Source organism: Aulonocara stuartgranti (genome assembly GCF_965226115.1).
Source record: "Aulonocara stuartgranti genome assembly, chromosome: 16".
Lineage (NCBI taxonomy): Eukaryota > Metazoa > Chordata > Actinopteri > Cichliformes > Cichlidae > Aulonocara > Aulonocara stuartgranti.
In genome coordinates, this window is record NC_138952.1 from 31,459,927 (window position 1) to 31,481,230 (window position 21,304).

General features: G+C 40.8%; 1 protein-coding gene across 1 annotated transcript in view; it reads left to right on the plus strand.

Annotated features, from left to right (window-relative positions):
* Positions 1 to 5,242: 5,242 nt before the first annotated feature.
* LOC309691295 (radixin) overlaps positions 5,243 to 21,304 on the plus strand; it is a 45,627-nt gene continuing 29,565 nt past the window's right edge. The window contains exons 1-2 of the mRNA XM_082508925.1: positions 5,243 to 5,373; positions 19,300 to 19,397. Coding sequence (XP_082365051.1) covers positions 19,386 to 19,397 — 12 coding nt within the window. The 5' untranslated portion in view covers positions 5,243 to 5,373; positions 19,300 to 19,385. The remainder of the gene's footprint in view (positions 5,374 to 19,299; positions 19,398 to 21,304) is intronic.

Below are 21,304 nucleotides of genomic sequence, written 5' to 3' on the forward strand. Positions count from 1 at the left end.
AGTCAGCTGTTGGAGACATTTGCCCTGACATTATTTTTTGTAATTTCTTTCATTTAGTATGTCAAACTCTATGAATATGCAAATTATCCACCTTCTCTCTTCTGATAATTGCTTTTGATTGCCAACCCCACAAAAGTTACCGTGCTTCATTAAGGGTCAATGTCAATCCACAGCCTTGAAGGAAACAACGGCAGGAGAGGAAGGGTTCATAGTTTGAAAACCACAAAATACAGAACATAGAGTGAAAATAGAGTTTGAAGAGAGGAGGCTCCAGCCTGCAAAATGCACAGTCACACAGTTGTGGTGCCAACAAAGCTTGCCCTTTAGTGAACATTTCACATAGACTGTATCGCTCAGAGGGACATTGGGAATGACACCAGCTAACTAATCTTCCAACAGATCAGTCAATGTGGGGATTTATGTTGTTAAAAAAGGGGTGCCCAAAAGCTGGAATGAGTGAGATGCAAATCAAGAAACTCCTAACTTGTATGAGTTACAGCAGGTAGGTATTTGAAGCAATTCAACACATGTGCTAGCTGGATAATTTGGATTAATGATGAGAATACTCATCTCCACTATGTCTCCAGTACTAACGAGGACGAGAGTTGATTATCAAATCAAGAGGATGCATGCATGCTAAGCTTGAGCTGCCTAAAGATAAAAGGGGTTAATCAACTAGCACTCCCTGCACTGCTCATAAGCTGTGTCTTTTGGCTGAATGGGACATAACTAAATTCCTATGTTCACCACAATGTATGCACCTACTAGCACTCGTTCCTAGCAGAGTTTTGGTGGGGAAAGGTGCATTGAGCACACCGGAAATTTGCACCAGTTCTTTCAGGAGTTAGAGAATGGTGAATGGACTGGTTCTTATATAAGGCCTTTCTGCTCTACCTGAGCACTCAAAGCACACGCCCATTCATACAAGCACTTTGTGATACAGTTAAGTGCTTTCTATTTAACATTCATGCTAATGGTGGTGTCAGAGACCATGGCATGCAGACTGGACTGAACCACCAACCTTTTGATCAGCTGATAACCTGCTCTACCTCCTGAGCCGCAACTGTTCCTGTACAGAAGAACTGCAAGAAATGGGCAAAGCATATAGGTAAGGACAGTGGCCGAAGTTTGTTTTAAGTCGACACTCTTCAGTAGTTTTTAAATGGGTTAGCTGTGAGAGGCTCCAATAGTTTAGGCTCATGTTCTTTCCTTACAAAGTCAGCAGTAAAGGTTCTGACCATGATGGAATATTCCAATACAGAAGGCTTTGCCTAAAGAAATGAGCTGCTTAGCTTGCTTTGAGTGGGATGGTCAGACACTTTCACACCTAGAAAAGCAGTAAAAGATGATAAGTGTCCTCGGCTGTTGCCCAGGAAAAAGTTTTGCTCCAACAAGAATTAAGGTAAAATGTTTTGGCTTGGTCTGAAGCATTATAGTCACTGATCAAGCAGTAGGGAATGCTGAGTGGTAAGTTTCTGGATCATAGGAATTGCATGTGGAGATAGCAGAGGAGCAGGCACTGACTGAGTGAGGAAACATGCTTAGTTTGGGTACGGACCCTCTGCGCTGTGACTCTCTGAATCCTTGCAATTAGAGTCTTTTCAAAACACAATAATACTTGGGGCAAAAAATTTAAATATTTGAAAGACACAGCTGATATTTTCTCCCTCATTGGGGTATTAAATGAACCAACAAAGACTGCTGGTGAGTGTGTAATCAGTGAAAGGCCTGTTCTAAAGTACACTGTACTTCAAACTTTGAAGCACATTTAACTTGTCTCTGAAGTGCTGATATGAATGATTGTGTTCTGTACGCGCAATCTTGTCTGTGTGATTGCATTTGAGTAAGACTGTAAGATCCTGCTATATTCTATAGTCTTCCAGCCTTGTTAATCAGTCATGCTTTAAAAAGCCTTTCATAATCTCAGCGAGAGTTAAATATTTGAGCAGAAGTTTTACTTTGTTCTTTTAGATTAACCTTATTGAGCAGAGAGGCTCATGAATGGATCAGCACCTATGGATCTTACTGGGGGGTTTTTTTCCCTGCAGGTAAATTTCCTGCACATTCTGCAGTAATCCTCACAAAGGAAAATTAGGCCCTTGAGTGAACCTCGTCTTGTAGGCTCAGTAATAAAAGTAAGAGGTTAATGCAGAAATGTAACACCACAGTTTTAACTCAGGATTTAAACGGGGTTACTAAGGAGAGAATTTATTAATTCATTTGATATTTTTGGGATTTTTTAGAGTTCGAGAGCGAAGAACACTTGGGTACATGAGGACAGCATTTTTGAAATTCCTGTCATTATATATTATTCTGTGTTTGCAAACACCTAAACATTTGTATTAATAAGAATGTAGTAAGTTCTTCACTGCAAATAATATAATGTATACTAACCAAGGTCTGCTTTCCATGTGTGAATTCAATGCACATTTTTCATTTATTACTAATTATTTTTTCTTGTCTTTGTTTTTCCACAAGTGAGGCCAGTGTCCTTTTCTCCACTACCCCCCACCCCACACACAAACACACACAAACACACACATGAATCTACAACTGACCTCTGAACTTCATGGTTAAGGTCATGGTTAAGGAAAGTGCCCACCTACACCCTCTAGTGGTTGCATCTTTACAGACTTTTTGCAAAAAATATGGGAAATTGTAGAACCTATAGGTTTACTCAAATTATTTAATTAATTTATTTTTTTTTTTCTCTTGGTCTACTGATGCAACTAGATTGTGGCTCTCCATCTGAGCTTTATAAACAATCTTTATTTCTCTTCCACCTTTAATTGGAGATCCAGATTATATACATATAAACAAAGGTTTATGCTATATTAGCCTTCATCTGTTACCAAACACAGCAACAGGAGCACCCTTTAAAACAGATGTTTCCCTGGAGACTAACAACTTGTGCTCATAAATGTACGCAACCATCGGGTGTCAGTGTTGTACAATAAAAAAAATCTCAGTAGTCCCTTAAACTCTTGTCTCTTTAACAATTAAAACAAGAAAAGAACACCTAAATAACAATTGCACAATCAATGTGTTACATAAATGACATTTTAAATAATCAGTCAGGTAAATTATGTTTCCTGAAGTTGTGCGATTTATGTTAAATGCAGGCTGGGTGCTATATATGCATTAAATTTAAAACAAAACAAAAAAAGCAAAAAAGTAAAGGATTTCAAATTCTGAGTTAAAAACTGAACCATTCAGCCAACAAACTTTTAAACATGGCTAACAAAGAGATGAATCATAGACTGATTTTGAATAGAATAGAGCTGCATATTGCAGTTTTGGATCGAAAGGTTTGATTATCTGTGTTCCAGACTCATTAGTTCAGTTTGCAGAAGACCTTAATTCACATGTTACTGGAAGAGAATCACACTGTGTCATGGAGCGCACTCATGAGATTACTGTAATCCCATTTAATGTACTACATTACTTCCTAAAACTGCCGAGTGAACAAAACAAAACCGTGGTGAGTGAAAGCGAGAGGACACGGCCTTGAAGAGGTGAGAACAAAAAAGAGGAGCCATATGTGGGAGGAATGTGAGCGCCATCACAATGTTAAAAGTATTGAACCTCTAATGCAGAAGAACCAAAGACCATTTGTTCTTCTGTTCTCCCTTTATGACCACCCGTTTTTGACAGAGATGCTGAAATAGGCCAAAGATGCAAACTGATGAATCAGCCCCCCTAGAGATATGCAATTATAATCTGGCCTCCATATTCAAGCAGATTCTTTCACTTTCTCCTTGAGGCTGACATCTGACACGGCCGTGATAGCACACATACCTTTCAGTTGCCCTGCATGCTGTATGCTGATATTTGACACCTGGACAAACTTACACATACTTAATGGGTGGATTATTCCCAAACGTTGCGCGAGTAAAATGTTTGGAAGATAAATTATAAACTTAATGAGCAAATCCGTCAGATCAGAGGCTCCTAATAGCAAAAATGTACACCAGTTCCAGAAAGCCATTAGTCAGGCTCTAATTGGATGTAAACAGCAATTGATATCTGCTGATATTATCCTTGTGTGGGTTTTTTTTTTTTCCTTTTCCTTATTACAACTTCAAGTTTAGGCAACTGAGAATGCCAGTGACTCACAGCTCAAAGATGACACATCTCTCCTCTTCATAACCACATGGACTGTTTCACAACACGGCTATTTTCATAAAGCTTTCATTTCCAGGCGGGGATGGATGAATGGTGAGCTTTTTCAGGAGATGCAGATGGGCGCTACCGCCTGCTGAGGTGGAAGGAAAACTCGACAGACAAGTGTCGACGATATTGTTCTACTTTCACTGAAGGCACGTATCTGTGAGGTCAAATGTTTCACGAGTGTCTGTGATACCACTGCAGCTCTGGAGTGAATCTGCTACTTCATATGGGTAATATAGGGACTAAACAACTAAGGAGGCATATGTGTTGTAAAGCAGTCCCACCGCCTGCCTTGTGCCTTCAGTCTTACTCCAACACATTCAGCATGAATCCAGCACTTATTTTTGACACTAAGGTCCGCCAGCAGTGTCCTGTTTCGTGTTTGATGTAAATTAATGCGTGCCCCTTGGTCATCCTCAACAGACTCCTTTCATGACCACACCTTAAAAATACCGCCTAAAAAACCAACCTATTAGACTGATTTATGTAGAAGAATTACATGAAAATGTAAAATTGCTGATCATTGGCCAACTGATGTGCCTTAAAGTGAGTTTTTCATCACTTTAGCTCACCAGCAAGGGACAGCAGGGCACGCTGCAAAAATAAATAAATAAATAAATAAAAACACAGGTGATGTAAAGAACCAGGAACCACTATGTGCTGAATGCATGATACACTAGCCATTTCACTTTGCCATTACTCTGCCACTGTCTCAATGTGAAGCTGATTTCTAACGGATCTGGAGCACTGTGAAGGAGTTAGAGCTGCATGCTCTTCTTCTTTTCATGTTTCTAATTTAATGGCCATGCCTGCAAGATTTACACAAACACTGAGGGTTCCCAGTGCAAACTGTTAGCACATTTAAAAAAAAAAATAATAATAAAAAACGAGTCTACATTCGTTAAAGCTTTGACTGCTTTGGTGCTTTTAGCTAAATGTCTATACAAACACTTTTACAGTCACACACTTGCCACATTACATAGCAGCAGGGGGGCACTTCTCAAAATAAAATGTGACCCAACACATTTACCAGAAGGGTCTGTGAGGTAATAAAACGTCTCCTTTTTTGGAGGGTGGGGTGATAAGCTCCTGAACCCCAGTCCTACACCCCACAGCTGGGCTGCTCTGCAGAGTTTCAGTCGCACGGTGTGAGGAGGAGGGGTGGGTGAATCTGCAGGACTCTGCTCACCACGCCTCGGTACGGTGAGTTTGTCAGCCATATTGACAACCTCTTCTCCGGTCGTGGGAGACTAGCGGAGGAGTCTCCCTCCAATGAAGCCTGTATCACTATAGCTACACTCTCAGTACGCACCGTGTCCGGGAACGTGAAACGGTCTATTTTTAATCGCTGTGGATATATAAAGTACTGCTGCCTGCTGGAGGGGGTGACAGTTGGGACACATCCTCGAGCGCAGCTAGGCGTTAGAGGTGAGTTTGACCGTCTTCATCTCTGCCTGTCGTCCTTCTTTTCCTTTAAGCCGTCCATTATGAGAAGGGATTTATTTTCTTCTCTGGGCTGCAGAGCGGCAGCTGTGTCTTTATTTGAACACTCTGGGCCGCTGACGAGCGGCACAACTTATTTTCTAGCGCACTTTGACTGGCAGGTTAAAGGCGGCGTGCCCCCGGTTTGGCTTCACCTCAGTTTCTAACCGGCTTCGTGCACGTTTTAGGACGGGAGGACGGGTGAGTAAGCCCGTGTCGCTTTCCTCTGAAGGGCTCAGTGTCAGTCGGTGTTAGGCAACAGAAGAGGGTAGTCATGGCAATTAGTTGTCATGTCTACTTCGAGATTCAAGCGGAATATATATGTGAGCTTTCACGAGCTCCTCTGAGCGCTTCGATAATGATTTCAACAGCTACCCGGGAGAGCTTGAACGTGCCCGCCTTTGCTGTTGAAATTCAGGCGAGGTCCTGTTCACGTGCTGGAAGGGACTGATGCTCTGGTGGGGAAGAGAAAAAAAAGCTCGCAGCGGAAAGAATGTTTCTTGCGCCGTTTGCAACTTTTGTGGTGCTGACAACGCGCCTTTCTTTCTGTAACAATGTCGAAAACAGCCGCTGCTGAAACACGATTAGCACATCGTTCACACTGAACTGTTAGCAGGTGCAGATACGGCATTCGGGGACTCGTGTGTTGCGGTCACCGCACTTTGAGATACTTGCGGTCGATTTAAATTCCGCTTTTTTTTAGCGCTGCCTCCAAGATTATACAGGCGATACTGTAACGTAAAAACAAATAACAACTTCGATTTAAGTCTGACTTTTTTTGTTTATCAGCAAGATGAGGATATGTTAACGTTGGCAACCTTGGCCTTAGTTTATCATTTTCAAGTTTAGGCGCTAAGCTTGAAGCACGCGGACCAGTATGGCTTTTGCACATAAATAACGGTTTTCAATTCAGTCACAGTAGCGCGCGCACACACACACACACACACATGCAGGACGCTAGCGGTCCATCTGGCACAAACAGATGCTCTGTCGGCGTCAGGCAAATTACGAGCTGCTGATAGGCACAGCGAGTGAATTTATTGGCCATTATTCCCATCGCTCAAATTCTCCTGTTGCTCTCGAGCCCGCCCACTCGTGGGACCGAATTACAACTCATTTGAGAAGGAGGCTCTCCGCACCATGACATCAGATACCCTTGACTGCTGGTTTTAGATTTCTCTCGGCTGCGCTATTTTTTTTTTTTTTGTAACCTGTTGAATAATCCCACGGCACAAGGCCACAAAAAGAGAATGCTAATGCTTGTCCTGACCACACGTCCATATAGCTGTTAATTCCTGAGAAATGTTGCTGTAAGACCACTTAAATGCAGAAGAAGAAAGCTTTACAGCAGAAGTTATTAATGAAGGCTTGAAAGTACATGCTTACTCATTGGCTAATTAAAGAGACTTGTCATTACGATTAAACTTCGTATTTGTAAATAAACCCTCACTGTATCAAAAATGGTAACCGTGACATAAATGTAAAGACACTAAAATGGCAATAACAGCAGTATCCCTCCGCTATTTTAAGAAAGAGAATAGGCCCTGGTTTTCTTTATTCTTAAAAATTTTAAACCAACTTGCACCAACCAAAAGAATGTTCATAATAAGACAATTTGCCAGCTGGAAGAATTTAGACAGAGTATTCACACACCAGCTGTCAACGTGAAACTCCTCTACTATGTTATGGCTATGGCTGTGTTCGTACTGAGTGCAGTTTTCCCTTATCAGCCTTGTTAATGAAAATTTAGACTTTTATGGTGTTTTGTTGCTATTTCCATTCTATCGTAGTCTATGTAAGCACTTTAAAAGTTTAGAGACAGTATTTACATTGTCTGTTTACATTTCTTCTGTTAATTATAGATGCCTGTCAAGTCTAGTTACATCTAAAACAAAGGAGAAATGTGCCAGAAACATCTATTATTGTCATTCGGTGCATTGTGAAGGTGCATTCATGCATGGGTAACAAGTTTAAATGGTCAGAGTTGAACCAGGAACATGCTTTGCATTGCAACAAAAGTAATGGTGAATCTTTAACTGTTCAAGTGGAAAAAGAGATCAAAAATATAAAACGCAGTGAGTTATTACTGTTGTTCTACTTTTTTCACAAACATAAGGCTGACAGCTTGCAACATCTTAAGTAATATGCCAGAAATATGCCTTTCTGTCTCATGTATGTTGGTGTAATTTGTCACATCAGTTGTTACGTTGGAGCATATGTAGTAGTATCAGCTGGGAACAGGGAGCCAATACTTTAGCTCCAGAGGCCTGTCGCAGACTGATGCTATCTAGTTTCTCTCATTTCTCCCTTATTTATTGTGCCTCAATCTCATGTCCTCTCTTTCACTTTCTTTGCCTTTATCTGCTCTGTTTCCTGCACACTTTAAAGCTGGTTTAAGTAACTCAGTGCGTGAAGAATTCTGACACAGAGGTTACGGTTTTGGAGGGATAACAAATGCAAACGTCCTTCATGCACGTCTGTAAATAAAACGGGCTGGTTTCAAATTCAGCCATAGTCATTACACATGCATCTGGAGCTAGTCTTTGTTTTTGGCTGATTAGCGTGGTCTTCTGCGGTTGGCTGTTGAGATTCAGCGTTATACTCCATCCCGTCCCCCAATCCTACCCATTCTCTGCCTCCCATTTCCTCCAACTGAGAGGGGGAAAAAAGTCAGCATGTAAGCTTGGAGCGCTTGGAGGTGATTCCAAAAAAGCTGCTGTTTGTGCCATAAATTTTATTATATTTGAGAAACTCATGAAAATTCACACCTTTTCAGTGGCTTGAAAGGAGTTTGTGTTAGCTCAGTTAGTTTCAGAGGTCACACCTGGGACAAGCCATTTGCGTTTTATCACAAAGTCTCCCCTCCTGACATTCACAGAGGGGTCAATTGGCTCTTTGGTGGTTTAAGTAAAGCTTTGTTTTCTAAGCAGTTGGTGCCGATTCCTGCTGTTGTAACAGCTGCTCAAAGTTATGAGTGTGTCAGCCCTGGCACTTAACAGCAGGACATTTTGTGGCTTCTGCAAACACACATGTAATGACAGAGATTTACCGTTGCAAGTATTTCACAGCAACAGTCGCCCTTTGTTTTTTATGTTTAAGCTATCACTATGTAAATTAACAGAATAAAGGAAACCGGTGATGTTGTCAAGAACTGTTGAAAATAATTGAACGAGATCCAGCTCCACATTTCTGAATGGGGTTTCATTACCTTCCCCCTCCCCCCACCACCACTTATTTTATTTTATTGCCATTTTTAAATGGCAAAGAAAGTCAGAACAGTATTTCCCAATATGAATCACAGCCCAACTTAACATGATTAAATGGCAAAGGAGGGACAAGTAACAGAGGTCTGTAAAGGCGACTGGAAAATCTATAAAAGTCTGTAAATTTTTTTGATATTAAGTTAGGGCTGTGCGATCTGACCAAAATCTCATATCCCAAAATAAGAATTCTATCGTCCGATAACGATATAAATCACAAAAATGTAACATTTTCTGTAAATTATGTGAATCTCAGGCAGCTCGACTTGCGTGAAGTGTTTCCAGCTGGAGTCGTGTTTTAACCTATGCATGAAACTATACATTTTTAGACATAGTAACGGCCGCCGTTTTCTTTATTACACGGCGTGCTGCAGGGAAAAGCCTGTTCTAACGTTTGAGTCTAAGGTTTATTTTTTAGCACCTGGCGGCTCTTTTTTGCTTCTCAACCGTAAATAATCTGCTCTTTCACGTGATTCATGTGAAAAATCTCAACAGGATCTTGAGCTTTATTGTGAAAGGTTTATGTGGAACATAAACAAGCGGACACGCGATGCTGTTACCGTCGTTGTTGCTAACGACAACGCATAAAAACAGGCGCTTGTCCGTCCCTAGTGTGGTTATATTAAATATAAGAGAAAGAGAGAACTTTAAGAAATTAATAAAAACTACAGTGACCATCAAAACCATGAAAAAATAAATATTGCCGTAAACAGTTTATTTTGCGACACCACGAAACAAACGATAGCGTAATATGAAATGATAGACGTTTTTATATCGTCATCCGATATATATCTTTATATCAAACAGCCCTATTAACAGTGTTGATATCAACTGGGAAAACGAGAGAGATGAAAGAAAGCAATGTTCACATTGAGAGAGGTTTCTTTTTGCATGAATGGGGACCTGAAAGCTATATCTTTTTTTAAGTGACCCTGTGGTTTCACTAAATATATTACATCACTTTTTTCTAAGCCTGTCTACACAGTGCAGACCTGTGTGTGCTGTGGGTTTTTTCTTTTTTGAACGACTGGCTTTATACTGTTTCACAGAACACAGACGTAAAACCACTTCAACTCTCTTAGCATTCAGTGTCTTCACCTATCTGCTGGCTGCAGGTATATGGGTCAAGTGAAGCTTTGAATTCTTACCGACTTTCTCTCTCTCTCTCTTTTTTTTTTTTTTTTTTTCTTCTTCCATCAATTCACTGTTGTAGTCCTTCCTCACTGTCTCTCACCCTCGATGTGAAATAGAAAGACACAGAGCAAGCAGAAGGTGTTACAGGGTTGGAAGAAAATTGCACAAGGTGACTCAGCTGATAAACTCATCCCAGGCTTTAGATTTTGCAGTCTACCTGCTTTAAATTTAAGTTTTCCAGCCAAGGGACTTATGCTGATAATGGTTCAGTTTCTTCTGGTTCAGTCTAGCTGTTATTAAATTGTGGATGAAGTTATTTTAGATCTATGAGACACTTTCTCATCTTTCCTACCTACAGCTGAAAATGGTTTCAACAATGAATTTGTTGCATTGATTGTAATAGGGCTTCTAGTGAAAAAGCTGTTAAGGCCAGCAGGAGCGATGGAACTGTCTGAGTTATTTATGCATTTGTGGTGCTGATACTGATATCTGTTTTTAGGGTGCTTAAAAAAATCCAACATCAATACAAATTGGTCAGTATTTATATATCAGTGCTTCCCACCACAAGTAGAGCTCTGTTGGATCTGGTTTGCACTGTATGTTAACAGCTGTCAGAGTTTGTTTGGTAGATAATTAATCTCACTGTTATTTAGAAAGTTCAGTTGCTGCTAGCCTGCTATCACCTGTACTTTCTATCTTGTGATTTCCATAGCTCTCTAGTTAAGTGGCTGTTCTGGTGTTAGTTTGTGCATATACACTACTTGCATATAGATAATTCATAGGTCCAATAAATATATAATTTCAGCATATCTGGTATGCTTAAGAACCAATATTGGAAGTAAGTAACATTTATTAAGAGCTTTACACAAAAAAAAGTAAAATTAAAAACATTAAGTGCCATAATAGCCAATAAAAAGATAAAATAAGACACAATTAAGAAAAAGATTTCTAAAAGACAAACAAATGAATAATAATAATAATAATAATAATCCAATAAAATCAACACAAAGCCTGTTTTATTAAAAGTTTTTACTGCTTTTTAAAAGCACCCACAGAGTCAACTAGACGTAGTTGTGGCGGTAGACTCTTCCATTGCCTCGGTCCCACAGACTTAAAGGCTCATTCTCCCCAGTCTTTAGTTGTGTACAGCAAACAACTAACAGATTCTGAACCCGTGAAGATGGTGAGGAGCAGTGTATATAATCTGGACCTTGGCCGTGACTTATTTCGTATGTTATTACAAGGATTTTAAAATGAATCGTAAACCTGTTGGGAGCCAGTGTAAAGAGTATGAATGCTAGTGATGTGGACTTGCTTTCTAGAAGATGTTACTAGCCTGGCCGCAGCATTTTGTATTGCTTGGAAGTGTGAAAGTAAAACTTTGTCCAAGCTGGTAAGCAGGCCATTACAGTAATCTAAATGAAAAAACAAAAACGATAAACATTATTTTCCATTTCAACTAAGGAGAACATAAGTCACAGTTTAGAAATGTTCTTTAAATGAAAGAAACAGGAATCGAGACAAAGATTTTATATGCAAGTCGAACCCCAAAGAAGAATCAAATATTACACTAAGATTCTGAATGCTGGACTTAGCCGTTGAACAAAAAACGTACGAGTCTGACTCATTTTAGGTTATAGTTCACAAGGAGCTATAATTATGGTCTCAGCATTGTTGGTGTTCAAAGCAAGGTAATTGCTAGCAAGCTTATACTAATCTGGGTTAAATAAGATGGACTAGGGTGGATAAAGCTGAATGTCATTGGCATCGAAATGATACGAAACGTAATTAAAAGATTTTAGATTTCCACATAATGACTGCGAGCTACACTAGAGTTTCCTCTGACTCCACCCTGCCTAACCATAGTTCACCATCTTTCAGTTCCTATCCCAAAAGTGGTAGAGATATATCCCGGACAGGCAAGTGTACTCAGTTACATGTCCTATAGATAGTGCAGTATTGTAGATAATGGAGATCAACATTCTCTTCTGGAGAAATTATGAAATGACACAATTTCTTAATTACAAAAGATTTTTATCGGCACAAACTGGAAACCCTGATGTATCTTTGATGGGCAAATATCAGCTGATATCAGGAAACCAATGTACACTACCAGTCAAAAGTTTGGACACACCTTCTTATATAATGATTTTCCTTTATTTTATTTACATTGTAGATTCTCACTGAAGGCATCAAAACTATGAATGAACACGTACGGAATAATGCAGTAAACAAAAAAAGAGTGAAACAACTCAAAACATGTTTTATAATTTAGATTATTCAAAATAGCCACCCTTTGCTTTGATCACTGCTTTGCACATTTTTGGCATTCTCTTGATGACCTTCATGAGGTCGTCACCTGAAATAGTTTTCAACACTCTTGAAGGAGTTCGCAGGGATGCTGAGCACTGGTTGGACTTTTTGCCTTCACTCTGCGGTCCATCTCATCCCAAACCATCTTGACTGGGTTTAGGTCAGGTGACTGTGGAGGTCAGGATATCTGGTGCAGAAATCCATCACTCTCCTTCTTGATCAAATAACCCTTGCACAGCCTGGAGGTGTGTTTGACATCTTTGTCCTGTTGAAAAATAAATGTTGGTCCAACTAAATGCAAACTGGATGGGATTGCATGTCGCTGCTGGATGCTGGGGTAGCCATGCTGGTTCCATGTGATATCAATTGTGAATAAATCCCCAACAGTGTCACCAGTAATGCACCCTCACCATTACACCTCCTCCTCTATGCTTCACGGTGACTATCTAAAAGACACGGTGGGTCGAACCAAAACTCTCAAATTTGGACTCATCAGACCAAAGATTTTCATCAGATGTCCATTCCTTGGGTCTTTTGGTCCAAACAAACTCTTCTGATTGTTGCTTTTCCTTAGTAGTGGTTTCTTAGCAGCTATCTGACCATACAGTAAAGGTCTGATTCACACCAGTCTCCTCTGAACAGTTGATGTAGAGATGCTACTGGAACTCTGTGTGACATTTATCTGGGCTCTACTCTGAGGTGCTGGAAACTTGTGTTTTCTGAGTCTGGTGACTCGGATGGATTTATCCTCAGCAGCAGAGGTGACTCTTGGTCGTCCTTTCTTGGGGCAATCCTCATGTGAGCCAGTTTCGCCATAGTATTTGATGGTTTTTGCGACTGCACTTGGGGACACATTCAACGTTTTAGCAATTGTCTGGACTGACTGACCTTCAGTTCTTAAAGTCATGATGGACTGTTGTGTCTCTTTACTTATGAAATCTAAAATTTGTCAAACAGGGTTGTCAGCTGTGTACAAACCCGACTTCTGCACAATGCAATTGATGATCCCAACCCCATTAAGAAGGCAAGAAATTACGCAAATAAACTCTGACATGGCACACCTGTGAAGTGAAACCATTTCAGGTGACTACATCATGAAGCTCACTGAGAGCACATTCAGAGTTTACAGTGCTGTCATCATGGCAAAGGGTGGCTACTTTCAGGAATCTAAAATATAAGACAGAGTGATTTATCAGTTTTTTTCTTTGCTGCATAATTCCATATATCTTTCTTCATATATTTGATGTCTTCGGTATGTATCTACAATGTAGAAAGTAGTAAAAATAAAGAAAAACCATTAAATGGGAAGGTGTGTCCAAACGTTTGAGTGGCAATTTATCTGTGAGCCTCAGTTAGCCACACAGTCTTAGTGACTGACCAGCAAACCCACACATTGACCTCCTGTGACTAAAGATAAAATGTATATTTCCTGACCAGCTGGCGATTGATTGAATTTTATTTTATTTTAATGTTTTCAATGTTGAAATCTGTTGCAAAGATGGTGTCACTAGCAGACTTGTGCGGTCACTCCGTTTGTATCGATGACACCAACTTACAACTTATGCAGACCATATCATCATCATCATTTGCTCTCTGACCTTTAATGAAACTTGAAAATGTGCAACGCAAACTGGAAATGGAACATTTGCCTTCAAAGTAAAAGTTGCAGTGGTAAGGTGCAACTTTTACTTTAAAGCTGGTAAGCAGATACAATTACCAGCTAGTTTCCATTTGGGATTTTGTGATACCGGGGGTCACCGACCTGTCTCTAGGCCTGCATAATTGGGGTTTTAGGAGTCAATGTCAATGCTATCAATCACTTGCCAAACGTGGAATACTGAATTTTTCCTCAGGACTGAAAATGCCAGATTTTCACTTGGTGGCTTCTAGCATTGTGACTGAGCCTTTGTACTGGATGCTCTTTCAGTCTATTTACCTGCTAGAAGATGACCTCACTCAGCAGTATTGTGTGATAGAAACCTGAAACTGGTCCTGTCGGAATAGAGCTTTTTTGTGATATGAAACTTTGGCTTGGGGGTGCGTTCAGTTGCTGTCACAACTGTCAGTAATAGTATTGTCCTAGTTGTCAAAGGAGCTTGCAAAGAAAAGCGTCTGGACTTCTTTAAGTTGCTTGAAGACGTTTCACCTCTCATCCGAGAAGCTTCTTCAGTTCTAAGGTCAAATGGTGGAGAGTCCCAGATATAAACCTAGTGGGAGTGACCCCCCATAGAGGGACAAAAGGACCCCCTGATGATCCTCTAATCGCCTGAGCCAAGGTGGGAAACTGGGCGTGGGTCCCAATCAGCCAGAGTTTCGGGTGTGTTCATTGTGAAACCTGGCCCCACCTTATCATGCGAATTCCTGAGGTCAGATGGCCCAGGATGTGAGTGGGCGTTAAGGCGTCTGGGAAGGGATCTCAAAACTGGATTATAGATGGCAGAGAGTTGGTGTCGTAAACCCCCGCCTCTGTTCAAAGATGGTCGCTCACAGTGGACATAGATGGCTTCTTTCACTCCTCTTTCAAACCATCTGTCCTCTCTGTCCAAAATGTGAACATTGGCATCCTCGAAAGAGTGTCCTTTATCCTTAAGATGCAGATGGACTGCTGAGTCTTGTCCTGTGGAGGTGGCTCTTCTGTGTTGTGCCATGCGCTTGTGAAGTGGCTGTTTGGTCTCTCCGATGTAGAGGTCTGAGCATTCCTCGCTGCACTGTACAGCATACACCACATTGTTAAGTCTGTGTTTTGGCGTTTTGTCTTTCGGGTGAACCAGTTTCTGTCTGAGCGTGTTGCTGGGTCTGAAATACACTGGGATGTCATGCTTGGAGAAAACTCTCCTGAGTTTCTCTGATACACCGGCTACATAGGGGATGACAATGTTGTTGCGTCTGTCCTCCCTCGCTGGTGTCTGATCTTCTTTTCTGTGCCTCTTTGCTGACTTTAAGAACGCCCATTTAGGATAGCCGCACATTTTGAGTGCTTCCTTTACATGTGTGACACACATGTAAAGGAAGCACTCAAAACGTGCGGACAGAAAGGACAGGTGGTTTGAAAGAGGAGTGAAAGAAGCCATCTATGTCCACTGTGAGCGACCATCTTTGAACAGAGGCGGGGGTTTACGACACCAACTCTCTGCCATCTATAATCCAGTTTTGAGATCCCTTCCCAGACGCCTTAACGCCCACTCACATCCTGGGCCATCTGACCTCAGGAATTCGCATGATAAGGTGGGGCCAGGTTTCACAATGAACACACCCGAAACTCTGGCTGATTGGGACCCACGCCCAGTTTCCCACCTTGGCTCAGGCGATTAGAGGATCATCAGGGGGTCCTTTTGTCCCTCTGTGGGGGGTCACTCCCACTAGGTTTATATCTGGGACTCTCCACCATTTGACCTTAGAACTGAAGAAGCTTCTCGGATGAGAGGTGAAACGTCTTCAAGCAACTTAAAGAAGTCCAGACGCTTTTCTTTGCAAGCTCCTTTGACTACGATGACCTGGATGACTGAGAACCTTCACAGACATATTGTCCTAGTTGATGTGGTCAAACTACAGCTGCTGCTACTGCTGACAGTACAATCAATCTTTAGTAGTCTTAAATATGTTCCTGCCCTCTGAAGGTGCCAGTGTTTCAAACAGTAATATTAGTTTTGCTCACTCTTCTTCTAGAATAATGATTTAAAACATGATTCTGTCCTACATCTTCCTATTTTAACAAGTACTATTTCAAGCGGTAGTCTAGAGGTCACTCGTATTACAATCTTGGCTTAGTTGAGATGCTTCTGCACCTGAAGAAAGAAGCTCATCTGGCTTCCAAAGCTCTCTTTGAACGAAAATGTATTCTGAGCCAGGTAGACCTTTAGGATTTGGGCCTCATAAGACGCTGATGTGATTATGGAAGGCTTGACTGAGACTGAGCAGTGCATTGATTTGCAGGTCATGTTGTACAGTTTTCTGACACATCAAAGGGACTTTTTAAAAGTGAGAATTTGTAAATTTACAATGCTCTCAGATGTGACTATAAAATTTCAGTTTGCCTCAAGACTATTCAAATATGTAGAAATCCTTCTGCCAGCCTTCTAATAGGATGGAAATATGTAGGGCAGTTATTGACCACATTAAATGGATCTGCAGTGACTTCTGTAAAGTATTTAACTGAGGTTAGTTAGCAGTTCAATGTAGTTGTCCAAGTTAATTATTCTTTAAATAATTTTTACTGTTTTTTCTGTTCAATAGCCTAATCCTTTAAATGTGATTATTGTAAAGAATGTTTTATGCAGAGACATGTAAATTCTTGGCTGAAGTCCTCAAAATAATTTTCTTTTAGTCTTGGAGGCGTAGGTTTGTTTAAATTCACTCACTAATAGTTAGACAAACAAAGCATAGCAGAGGCTGACTGCACTGATAAGTCAATTTGAGAACACACACTTTGAAACCAATTTCTTTTAGATCTAAACACCATCTTTATGACATACTGAATGTTTTATTTGTCCCAGTTTACAAACCAAACCTAGTTTCCATCATTATTTCGAAAATAAAAACAAAATGAAGAACTCTTCCATAATTCTTCTTGGATGGCTTCTTGTGGTCATATTAATTAGTGTAAACCTTTCCAGTAACTCTGAGATATTTAGAGAACCAAAGTCTTTCACTTTGTTTTTCTTGTCAGACCGAGCCTAAGCCTGTGTCTGAGCCTGGTTTAATGCTATGTGCTGACACTTGTGGAAGGTCTATTTCTAGCCCCACACATCACAAAGATCTGGCACCTACGGGACACCTACTAACTGCTCTCCTTACATTCTAATCATTTTAGGTAACAAGATGTACTAGATAAACCCACACTGTCCAGAGAACATAACATTTCTCAGTAAGCAAGTTATGATTTGTCATAGAGATCATGCAAAGGGCTTTGTAAACCCCCACCACCCCCACCCGTTTTGTCCCCACTTACTGGTTTGTTTCTGTTTCTTCTTTCTTTCCCTGATTTTCTCTATAACTAACCACTGTCCTCTACCTACTCTATGGTTCTCATTTGTTTTTTATGCTGAGTTTAGGACTGCTCCTCTGTTACAGCTTCATCTGAACACTGAGGAATTCTGCTGTAGTCAAAGGATCTCAGTAACATCTGTGTGTGTACAGTATGGTTGTTTGCTAAGTGTTGCTAGTTTAGTTTGTCCCTTTTTCATAACGTACTTGCAGTAAAACATGAAGTTAATAGTGGTTCAGTGATTTTTGTGACGTAATCTTATATCAAATGGCCAGTTTGTCCTGTTTTGACAGTGTGACCATGTCAGCAGTGTTCTGTTTGGAAAGGTTTGCATTTCCCCTTATTCCTTATTAACCTGCAGCAACTGATAAATCTGTTTTGTCAGGGCTATTTTCAGTCAGCGCACACATGGTTTAGAAAGAGATGTACGTAAAGGATTATTGAAGAGGCCTAATCCCACCTTTACAGGTAATATAACAGTTCAGTCACACAGTTATATTGTGTGACTGACTGCGGTGTAATGAAACATCACATAGTCAGACACACAAAGTAAATATGTTACAATAAAGAATTGTAACATCAGATTAAACAGTAACAGATTGTTTGATAAATGGTAAATGGCCTGCATTTGTATAGCGCTTTTCTAGTCCATAGGACCCCAAAGCGCTTTACACTACATTCAGTCATTCACCCATTCACACACACATTCACACACTGGCGATGGCAAGCTACGTTGTAGCCACAGCTGCCCTGGGGCGCACTGACAGAGGCGATAGACTGTTAGACAACTATGTGCTATATAGTTGTCCAGATAACAGTTCAAATCAATATATAGGTCGTTAGGAAACTCCAGTGAAGACTGATCTGTACACAAGGTCTAAGTTTTAAAGTGGGGAAAAATAAATATGTGCAGTAGTGCATGCAGCACCGTAGCAGCAGAGATGGTAGTGAACTGACTACAGCTTGTTCGTCTGCAACGAAGTTTCCTAACCAGTAGGAATTCAGAGGAACACGGTGGTGTGGAAAGTAGCACTGATGCCTTACAGCAAGAAGGTTCTGGGTTTGAATCCAGAATTCAGTCTGGGCCTTTCTGTTGATACAGCCGTGCAGCACGTTACACTTAACTGATGACAGGATTTCTCATTCGGCAGCTTCCTCATAGCTCTCACACATCCTTGCTAAGAGGAGTTTACATGCCTGAGCATAATGAAAAGCACCTTGCGTACATCCAGCAAACTCACTTCAGTTGCTGACTTTTAGAGAGCAAAAAAATTCTTGAGTTGGAGAAAACCCCGTAGGAACAAGGAGCACATGCACACCCCACACAGAAAGGCCACCCTCAGAAGCCTGGGTATCTGAACCCAGAACTCTGTTGCTGCAAGGTGGCAGTACTAGACCCGTGTATTGGTCGGGCTCTAGCATTGAGTGTGTGTCAGCAGTGTTTTTGTAGCCGCAGTATTAAAAATGACTAGGTATGTACATTTATAGTGAGGAGATGTGAATTCAGTTAGTTTATGTATGCACAGTGTGACTAAAATGTGGGAGGTTTATCTGTTACAGCAGATGCTGTGAAATCATCCATCCATCCGTTTATCCATCGTCTTCCACCTATCTAATTCAGGGTCGTGGGGGAGCTGGAGTCTATCCCAGCTGTCACAGGGCTGTGAAGTGTATATTAGAAAAATTACCACGTAAGGAAGTGGTTGGTATAATGAAAGGAAACGCAGTGCAAACTGTTGTCAGCATGAACCCAATCAGCAGATCCTTTGTTTTTATCTTTCTGTTTTCTAATCATAGCACTGTTCTGTCTTCAGCACAAATGTATAATTGTACTATAAGAGAACCAAGAAATATAGAAGAAACACACTACAGCAGAGCCCTGGGGCTACGTCTACCTTATGTTGTTTTTTTCTCTTATTTGTTGACATTTGCTTTCATTGTTGCTTTGTGTCTCAGGCGCTGGTGCCCCGGAGTGAGGCAGGAAGACGGAGGACGACTTCTTTCTGTTTCATCAGCAGCAGGGGACAGGAGAGCGGAGAAAGATGCCCAAACCGGTTAGTACCTACATCAGGAATGAATGGTTGACTTACTAGAGTCATGTCATAGTTACTCCCTGTATTGCTATTCTTAAGTCCTGCAAGGTTTTCCCAATCATCAGATTGCAGGGTTTTGGGGGAGTTGTTGCATCGATTTAGGTTTGTATCTTTTTTTTTTTTTTTTTAATTCTGTGCTATGGGCAAAGCAAGGATCTAATTGCTCATGTCAGCAGCATGTAAGGTTCCTGAAGGTTTGGATTTGCATTTTGCAAATGATTATAAAAGAAATGAATGACTTGAGGATGTTAGAAGATGGCAGCCCATTCAATTAGCTCTAAATTTGCCCAGCTAATGCATTTGCTGGACAGTGGGTTTGTCTGGGTTGTTTCACACTTATGCACACTTCTGATTTCTGGGGCTAGAATAAAGACAATGCAAAATTTAGGTTTCCTGTATATGTGAACAACCTTGAAGTTTCAGGGGCTTTCACACATAAACACCAATTTGTTTGTTTTTATCACAGTGAGTCAATTTGTCTCTTACAAATAGAACATTCAAGAAGATATTAACCACACAACCTGAGGATCATCATTTTATGTACAGTATCTGCTGAGCTCTTGGTTTTTCCTCCATTGAATACTCAGGCTAAAGCTTCTGTCAGAGAAAAATGGTTGGCTGTAAGCTCAGGATGGGTTTTGGGTTCTGGTTGGAAAACCGAAACCATTGTTCTTTTCCTTTTCCTCAAGTGTAGCTGGAGGCAGTAGTACTGGTGACATGAATTACATGAGTCTAGACTTTCTTTTCAGCTCTACTAGTCAGAAGTAATGCTTTGTAGGACAACACAGAGTTTTGGGATAACACACACGCATGCACAGAGGCACAACAGTCGTCCACTTTGTGGGATTGTCCTGTCTGTTGAGGGGGAAAAAACCCACAAAGAGGGCTTTCTCTGCTCTATTTTTAAACTGAAGGACACTGGGAGCTTTCATTTTGCTGTGACACAAACGTGTAGAGGCTGAGATTGCACTGCCGCTTAAATAACAGGATTATATTTTGATGGCTGTGATGTATTTTCTGTCTATTACTTTAATATTACTTTAGAAACACAATGTAAACTCCTCAGCATGATATAAACAAAATTAAAGGCGGTGGTTATGAAGAAATATAGAATTTTATTCCAGATTTAAATACTAACCAAGATCTAACAGAACCAGATGTTTAGTAAAAGTCAATTGTGGTTTTCCAGCCTTAGTTTGGTGAACCAGCTCAATGCATCGCTATAAACCTCAAGCAAATAATAATAATGGGTTCAAAGCAGATTACAGATGGAGCAGATAGTGATCATTAAAAACTAAAGCAAGGGCAGGAAGCTGGACGTTACGGGGCTTTTATGATCCTGCTGCACGTACACGCTGGCTGCTTACACGGTTTTCTTGAGCCAGAGAGCGACAGGACTGAACCCTTGGCCCATCAATCTCGGTAATGGGGAATTAGGCCAGACACAATTCCTGGAAAGAGGAGATTGTGGGGGAGAAGCAGCAAGAGGATGGGAGGTGAAGCATGAGACACAAGGTAATAGAATAGAAAGATGAAGAGATGCAAAATGATGAAACGGCTCATAAGAAAAAGGATAAAAATGACAGAAGAGCAGAAGACGATAAAATGTTCCTGTCCATAAAGATGCCTTCGGAGGGTTTGTGATATGAAATAATTTGGGGTAGTGTTACAGGCTTTTACAACAAATTTGAATACTTACGTAAAGAGGTTAGCTCTGCGAAACAATCAGAGATGGTGCTGAGCCAGATCAGATGGGAATTGCTGGAGAAATTGTGTGGTGGGAGGATGGAGACAGCGCTATGGACAGATAGATGGGGGGTTGGGGTGCAGGAGTGAAGGAGAAATTTGTAATGAAAGTGCAGATTATT